General features: G+C 38.0%; 1 protein-coding gene across 1 annotated transcript in view; it reads left to right on the forward strand.

Annotated features, from left to right (window-relative positions):
* The first annotated feature begins 6,501 nt into the window (after positions 1–6,501).
* The window catches only part of EYS (eyes shut homolog (Drosophila)), a 74,181-nt gene continuing 72,117 nt past the window's right edge, over positions 6,502–8,565 (forward strand). Inside the window, exons 1-2 of the mRNA XM_019520336.1 lie at positions 6,502–6,576; positions 8,170–8,291. Of these exons, the coding sequence (XP_019375881.1) occupies positions 6,502–6,576; positions 8,170–8,291 (197 nt within the window). The remainder of the gene's footprint in view (positions 6,577–8,169; positions 8,292–8,565) is intronic.

The raw sequence follows: 8,565 nt of genomic DNA on the forward strand, positions 1-8,565 counted from the left end.
GTAAAGCCATGCCAGGGGTCCCACAATGACCTCAGTTAATTCCCTCAGCACTCTGGGGTGGAGATCATCCAGAACAGCTGATTTAAATGCATCCAGTCCCTCCAGAAGTTCCCTCACTAGATCCTCACTGACCCTTGGCCTAGGTGCACCTCCCCTGGGGCCTGAGGGACGCCCAGTGGGGGGCTGATTTGGTCCCTGCTCAGGAAAATGGAGGCAAAGAAGTCATTAAATAGGTTAGCTTTGTCATCTGGTGTGACGGCCAAATTTCTTAGCGTGTCTTGCAGAGGCCCCACGTTACCCAGGGGCTCCACGTTACCCAGAGCCTTCTTTTTGCCCCCTGTGTATTTAAAAAAGGACTTCTTGTTGTCCTTCTAGCACTCCCACTGAAATACGTCACTTAACACAGGCAAAGAATTTTGAGACACATGATTTATCTTAAACAAAAGGCAGAAACATTTATAAGAGGGATGGCCAGACTAAAGCATCCAGTGCATAAGGAAAACTGGGAGCATAACTGACTTGAACTGCTACTCCCAGATAGCATCACTGTTCCATCTGAGTCCGTATATTTCAGATTCTTGCATAAATGTGTCTGTTTTCAGGCAATTTTTATTTTACTGTCTATTTCATCAAAAAGTCAAAATTCCCCACATAAAGTTTTGATAAAATGAAAATGGAACTGTGTTAACATTTTCCAGAGAGGTATGGAACAATCAAAACAAGACTGAACCCATATTGGTATGATGATAAAACTGTTTTAAGCTACAAATATGAAGCATAGGTTTCACAATGTGACATGTTCATAATTCAGATTATTGTTGTGTGATATGAACCCTTTACATATTTGTCAGATGTTTGGCTGCCATTTTCTAGTAACTTAACATTGAATAAGGCTTAACAAAATTATTAATTCTTTTCTGGAATTTCTGTGAAGGGACAAAACATGAAAATGTTATGAAATGAAACTTTCTTACCAGTTACAGTTAATTGGATGAAGCAGTTCAGGTGTGCATGCATGGTTTATGGTATGTGTACAAGAGATTAAATATGAAACAAAGTTTGACCCTGGCAACAAGAGATTAGGTACCTTGCCTGCTGTTTGCATAGTTGCAAAAGTACTTGTGATATACATTTTGTTTGGTTGGGCCATCTCTCCTAGAGCACAAGTGGTGTTCTTATCAATTCTCCCTGTGGAAGGCATGGACCCAGGTAGGGTCTATCATGTCCGTCCTAGAAGTAAATGCATGGCTAAGATGGTGATGTAAGTATGAAGGTTTTGGATTCTTCCACAACGGTTGATGTTCTGGGGAGGAAGACTGATATCAAGAGATGGTACGCATCTGACCACAACTAGAAAGGGCATCTTTGAATGTCATCTGGCCAACCTAATAAGGAGGGTTTTAAACTAGTTTCCATGGGGGATGGTGAACAAAACCCTCCTGCAGCAGAGTATACAATTCAGAGGAGAAAAGATTAGAAGAACCATCTTAACTTTTGGAAACAGCCAGAGAACCACAGGACAGCAACAAATGGTGCAAAAGTGAAGCAAGTAGGTCAAAATGCAAAATATATCCAGTATATGTATAAAAATGTGAAAAGTGTGGGGAATAAACAAAATGAGCTGGACGCTGCTGCCTGTGAAAAGAGCTATGACCTGATTAGTATTACAAAGATCTGGTGGGACAAGTCTTATAACTGGATGTCAACACTGAGGTTTACACTTTGTTTTGGAAGGTCAGGATTGGGAGAAAAGGTGGTGGTGTCACCTTGTATGTCAAAAACACATATACTTGTTCCCTGGTTCAGAAGAAAGATGATAGTACAGCAGAATGCATTTGGGTGAAGATAAAAAATGAAAAATGCAGCACCAATATAACAGTAGGGATTTATTATAAGCTAACAAATTAGTAAAAAGAGGTGACAAATCTATTCAAAAGCTATGGGAGGGTGAAGATGAGAAACTTCAACTTTCCAGACATTTGCTAGTAGAACAATACAGTCAAATATAAAATACTTAGTTCCTAACTTATGTGGAGGATAACTTTCTCTTGCAGAAGATGGCAGGTACAAGTAAGGGATCATCTCTCTTGAATCTTGTCCTGACCAGTAAGGAAAAACTGATGAAGGATGTGAAGGTGATGGGCACCTTGGGAAAAAGCAATCATGATATGATAAAATTCCAGATCCTGAGATGGGGAAAGCAAGAGGTCAGCAAAACTAGGATCCTGTATTTCAAAAGGGAGAATTTCACCTGACTCAAAGAGTTAATAAGCATGGTGCCATAGGAAAACGGACTGATGCATAAAAGCACCCAGAAGTGCCGGGAGCTTCTAAAGAGCACAGAATAGGAAGCCCAACAAGAAACTGGTCTGACATGATGGAAGCACAAAAAGAATAACAAGACACCAATGTGACTAAACAAGGAGTTTCTAGGAATGCTCAAATCAAAAGGAAAGCACATAGGCAATCAAAAATGGGAAGATCACCAAGGAAGCATACCAGGAAATAGCAAGAACCTGTGGTGAAAAAGTAAGGAAGGCAAAGGTAAAAAATGAGCTGCACCTGGCAAGGAAGGTCCAAGACAACTGGAAGACGTTATATAAGTATACTGGGCAGAAGAGAAAGACCAAGGAACCTGTGGGTCTACTCTTTAACTAGCCAGGAGGAACTCTTAATAGAAGATACAAAGAAGCAGAACTACTCAACAGCTATTTTACCTCAGTCTTCACAAAATAAGTTAAGCAGCAACTAGCCACCTCATAAGAATTATCTAGATAAGGAAGAGGACAAGCTGAGAGATGAAATTATGAGAGACAGTCAGAGAGCTTTTGCATGGCCAGATGAATTTCATCCCAAGGTACTGAAGGACCTGGGAGGCATTTCAGAGACTGGCAATGATATTCACAAAGTCATGAGAGATGGGCAAGGTACCAACCACTCTAACTGCAGTCTGGCTCCGAACTTTCAGCTAGGTAATATGATTTCATGCATCTTCCTGTTTTTCTGAAAAGGTAGGATAAAGACCCAATCATTGTTGACTGCAGGCGGGAAAAAAATGAAGGAAGGAGGTTATGCAGGAGCAGAGGTAGGAAAGGTGCTGCATGGGATGAGTAAGGCAGGAGCAAAATAGGAACTGTCTGGCATGGGGCAGAAAGGAGTAAATTGGCCCAGAAACCGGCAAAAGTAAAAGGAGCAGAAAAAGAACACCAAAGGCTAAATACTTTTTCACTTTTTCTCACTTAAGTGGCACTTCTATGACTGCCTAATAGCAATTTATGGCACTTATGCACAGTTTGGATTCTATTATCACTTGAATAATTATGCTTCCCCTGTGCTTTCTTTTTTGAACATGCTCAGAAGACTCCACTTTGGCTGTGTAGGCTTTGGAAAAAAATAAAATCACCGCAGCATACACACAAAGCTGTCAAATCCTGAAAGTATAATTGTACAAAACTGACTTGCTGGCAGAAGGGATGAAAGAAAGGTCCTCCTACCTTTTAGCTCAATTGTCTACTGTTTATTTTACTTTTCCTGGGGCAGGAGACCCAGATTCTAACCATCCCTCTAACAGAGACACCATGAATCTCACACTGCCTAGCAAAAGACTCTAACCACAGGCAAAAGGCAGGATAAATTTACTTCATTAAATACAAGTAACCTACTGCTTACAAAAGCTTATGCTACGTATACCTGATTTAGTTCATCTATAAGCTGCAGATCTATCCTGCATAACTTGAGACTAATATAGCTATTTGCCTCTCTAACCACTAGGCCATGGACTAGACATTACACTAAGCACTTTGCAGCTCTTCTCTGGAACTTGACTCACTGGGCAGCCAGAAAGGGGAGATATGAGCAACTAGGAGGAAGAAAACAATCCAAAAAAGTGTGCCTCCATGAGGTGCTGTCCTAAAATGTCCTTGACCTTCTCCATTGTTGTATTTCCCATAGGTCTGCATATATCTGAATGACCATGTTTTGCCACAGATAGAAATAGAATCTAAAAGCTACTTAACAAACAAACAAAAAACTGCAGGTATGCAGCTACGGAAGTGCCATTTAGGCGGGTAAAGGTGAAACAGGGTTGAGTTCTAACACTGCAAACTGCAATGTTAAACATCCTTAAATTAGGAAAGGACAGAATTAAGGTTGTGCATGTAACCTTAATTTGCCCCTTTATAAATAGTAGTATGATACAATATAGAATTATCACATACGTATTGTATTTTTTCTATATAGGATCCCTGGATAGAGCAAGGCTTTTTAGTGCAGGAAGCCATTGTCTGCAGGACCCTGTCTCAATTGTTGAAGAAGCTTCAAGTTGAATACTGAATGAGGGAGAGGACTGAAAGAAGAGAAGGGATGATCTTACGGTTAGAGAATTTGAAGGCTGCCCTGGAAGATTATTAGATCCTATTCCAGCCTCTGCCACAGAGTTTTTGTATTATCCTGGGCAAGTCAGATAAACCTACATTTTCACAGCAGTGTACTAAATAGATGTTCCCGATTTTCTGGATGCCCTTTATGAGGCATATGGGGTCTGATTTGTAAAACTGCTGTACAGTTACAGCTGCAATTGAAGTTGATTTGAGGTGTGCATTGGATATAAAAAGTGCTATTAGACTGTGAAGTAGCACTCTGAAAAATCAAGCCTATACAATTAGCTGACACTTTTGGCTGTAATCTCTGGGTCTCATCTGGAGAACTGAGGCACAGAGACATAAAAGTCGAAAGTGCCAGCTATTTTTTTTTTGTACTCTGTTTTCCAAGAGCTGAAGTTGTATTGCTATGATACATTTTTTTTTTCTTTTTGTGCTATGTTAATACCATAGTTAGGAATAAAATACCCAAGCAAAAATTTTCAATGACAGGTCAAAATTAAGAGCTACCATATTTTTTAAGAATGACTAAGAAGTGAGAATTATCGCTGTTTCTTAAATGTTGCTTCCCGGTTGCTCCATAGCATGTTGGATAGTCTATATAACCTATTTTGGACTAGCTGATTGAATACTGAAAAAGTTATTGTCTCCAGTGCCTGGAGTACGTGTAGACTTAAACTGAGAAATTGTATAACTTTTCACAAGTCTTTAACAGGTTTTTTAGTGTTTTTGTTTCTCTAATATTTTTGGTACTCTGAATCCGTCTGTTTGGAACATTCTGTGGAGATGGGAGACATTTTTCACAAACAATAACATTAACAGCTCCAATGCAATAAAAGCATTAAAATATTTAAAAAGCCAGTTGGATATTAAATTTAATTTTAAATATAATGGAAGATACTTACATGTGGGATAGGTGGTAGTGAAGACTGTACCAAAATTGTTAGGTTTTTTGTTTTGTTTAGTTTCTTGTTGCACAGTTCCCTGAAAGTTGTCTGTCTCTTTAATGGTCTCCCAGTCTAGCAGTTTCTCCCTCACTATAAAAAAAGGCATTTCCATTCCATGATCACTTCTTTGTCTGTACATTTATCTCAATCTACTGTAACTCTTCTGCTACTACTTGCTTCTCTAACATTGGCTGACAAGTTTGCACCCCGTTCTTAGAATGCAGGGTCTTTTTTGTTACAAGCAAAATGTGTCCTGTTTAGTAGCACAGAGGCAGCAAACTGCCAAAATATAATAGAATATATTTAAAGGGAGGGGGGCACAATGGTAATTTCTTTTTTTTCATAACTGGCCACAAACACAGAATGTCCCCAGCCCATTCAGAAGAGTGGATCTGGATGTAAACCAAATGGCAGGGTGCCAAGGGGCATTTAATTTCTTTCGTTCCTCTTGTTAACCCCCTGAGTGCCTGTTGATCTCCAAAGGTTCGGAAAGCCAGTTCCACCAACATTAGACACTCAAACATGCGTGTAGTTACATTTTAATAGCAAATATAATAATAAAATACAGATAAGATATAAATCACCAAACAGGTAAAGCATACCAAGGAAATTATTAAAAAAGATAAAATGTGCATTCATTTAAACATATAACAATCTTCTTAACGTTTGAAATACTAAAAAAAAAAAACTTTTTAAACCCTAAAGTCTTTCAGAGTCTTAAAGACGGCCAGCCTGTTAAGGAAAAGGACTTCTTATCTAGGTTTAAACTGGGTTTTAAAAGCATCCTTATCTTGATTTATCTGTAGATAAGCTATTCAGCAGAACTGTAGTTCAAGGCTGAAGAGCAAATATTCTGAGGTAAACAGAGAAAGTTATACTCTATTGCCTGAATCAGTATAAAAAAAGTTTACTAAATAAAGCCAACATTTAAAACAATGTTCCAAATAGGTTCTACTCTAATTATCATATGCCTATTTTTATCCCCCATTTAAGCTATATCTTGTCCTAACCCAGATCTAACTGGCATAAAGTCACTAAATATTCTCTGAGCAACCTTTTACTTTTTTTTTAACCTGTCATTCTAGAATATCTTTAAATTATTCTCACTTCTTACATTCTCTTGTTTGCTTATTTCCTTTGACTTTTCTTCTCTTACCCAAACTTTGGTCAATAGAATGCAAGCAGATGCTATACCAGGGGTCAAGCAAAGTTTTCAGGCGCAGTGCGAAAAACACGTGCAACCTGGATATGTAAGATGTTAGTATGCCAGGGCAGATGGCGGGGAAGCCATGAGGGGCCTGATCCTCACTGTGGCAGTGTAGCACCAGCCTCTTCCCTGCTGCCTGCCCAGAGGCACATGCACCAAGCAAAATGCCTGTGCCTGCCACACTCTGGCACCCATGCCAGTGGTTGCCTACTCCTGTGCTGTATCACACTGCTATTAAGCAGCCCCGCACTCTTGTTTAAAACTTTCTTAAACTCAGTGGCAGGATGAGGCTGTCTAATAGCAATGGTTGCTTAATTTTCCTTTCACTTTTCAAGACTCACATTTTTGGGTTCCCACTGCATAGGGTCAGAAGCATAGCAGTCACAACATCTTTATACAGGTCCAAATTTTTGTTCATCTGCTACACAATTTCCCAAATTTCCTGCCCTCATCCAGCTGCAGAGGTTGCTTTTCAGCACTATTTCCTGCTTTCTTATAGGTATTTCTCATAAGTCAATATGGATAATTTTTGTTGTGACATGATGCTCCAACTTGTTTTATTATTCCTTTATGATGCTTATATATGCTTTATTGCTTTATGATTTATAAACATAACCACACACACACAAGTGTAAAGTCTCACCCTTTAACACTGAGGTGCCTCAATTAGACTCAACTATATATTTATACAAAATAATAAGTAAAATAACATTACAAGTGACATGATTTTCAAAACAATTACCTATGTGGCCACCATGGTTTTCAACAATATTGGTGAATATGGACCATACTTCTCATATTCAGACTTTAAAAGCTCATTTTAGACATTCAGGTTTGATAAATTTACCTGAAACATCTTAATGTTTTATGATTTTTGATGTATTAATGGACATGATTATACATGGATTTAAATATGGTTAAAAATCTTCTCCTAAATCCCAACATGCTGTTTAGGGAGCACTGAAATAATTTGCACTGTTCATGTTTATCCTGAAAATGTTTCCTAACTTTGGGTAGAAAGAAGTGTTTTTTGCTAGAAGGGAACATGTTATCAAAACAAGTGAATTAAGCCCCTGGTGAGTAGAAGTGTTTGCACTGCAGCCCATCCATAATTAATATTCATTCAACAGATGTTCTCAAGCTTTTCTCTTTAGATATGATATAGACAACAAAAATATGCTTTGTTTTGATTCTTAGTTTAAGACTTTTCCCTGAAGCATCATATATAGATGGGATACGGTGATATAACTGGCTATAAAATGATTAAACTGTCCTGTCTTTTAAAAATGTGTAAATGATATTTTTAGACAAATGTTTGTTTCTTACATATTCCTTCATGTTTATTTTTGTTATTATTTAATACTATTTAATTCCCCTTGATTACAAATGTATGCTATTATACAACAAAAGATGTTTTCTTACCTAGTATAGCATTTATGTCATATAATCTTTTTCAGCATATTATTCAGCAAAACTGTCAATTTGTTTCTGAGGCTTTCAACTTTTAAAATGAGGAAACAGACTTGAATACTTCTTCAAAGACAAAGAAAACACCAACCAGCAAAAGCACCTGTACAAATGTCCTCGAAAAGACAAAAATTGACAGCAATGATTTATTTTTTATAATTCATTACAGAGCTACCAGTGTGTATGCCTGCCAGGGTGGGAAGGAACATTTTGCGAATATGAATCCAATGAATGTAACCCAGAGCCTTGCAAAAACAACGGCACCTGCACAGATCTTTTCAACAGCTATCAGTAAGCATTTTCTTCGTTGTTATATGATCAGGTTCCTGCAATGACAAATCATTGCACCCTTACATTTGGTAAATTTAGAATTACTGTATGAAGATGAACAAAAAACTTCTGTAATGCACATAGTGCTCCAAGTCCTGACATGTTCATTTGATATCAGTAGCCATAATAAATTACAGATGGCAAGTGAAACAAATGAATCAATGCAAAACCCTTAGCAGGTAATCTAATCCGGAACTGGAGCTCATCATAGGAAATAAGGAATATCTTTCTATCG

This window comes from Gavialis gangeticus, unplaced genomic scaffold (assembly GCF_001723915.1).
Source record: "Gavialis gangeticus isolate Ggan-Ray unplaced genomic scaffold, GavGan_comp1, whole genome shotgun sequence".
Classification (NCBI taxonomy): Eukaryota; Metazoa; Chordata; order Crocodylia; family Gavialidae; genus Gavialis; species Gavialis gangeticus.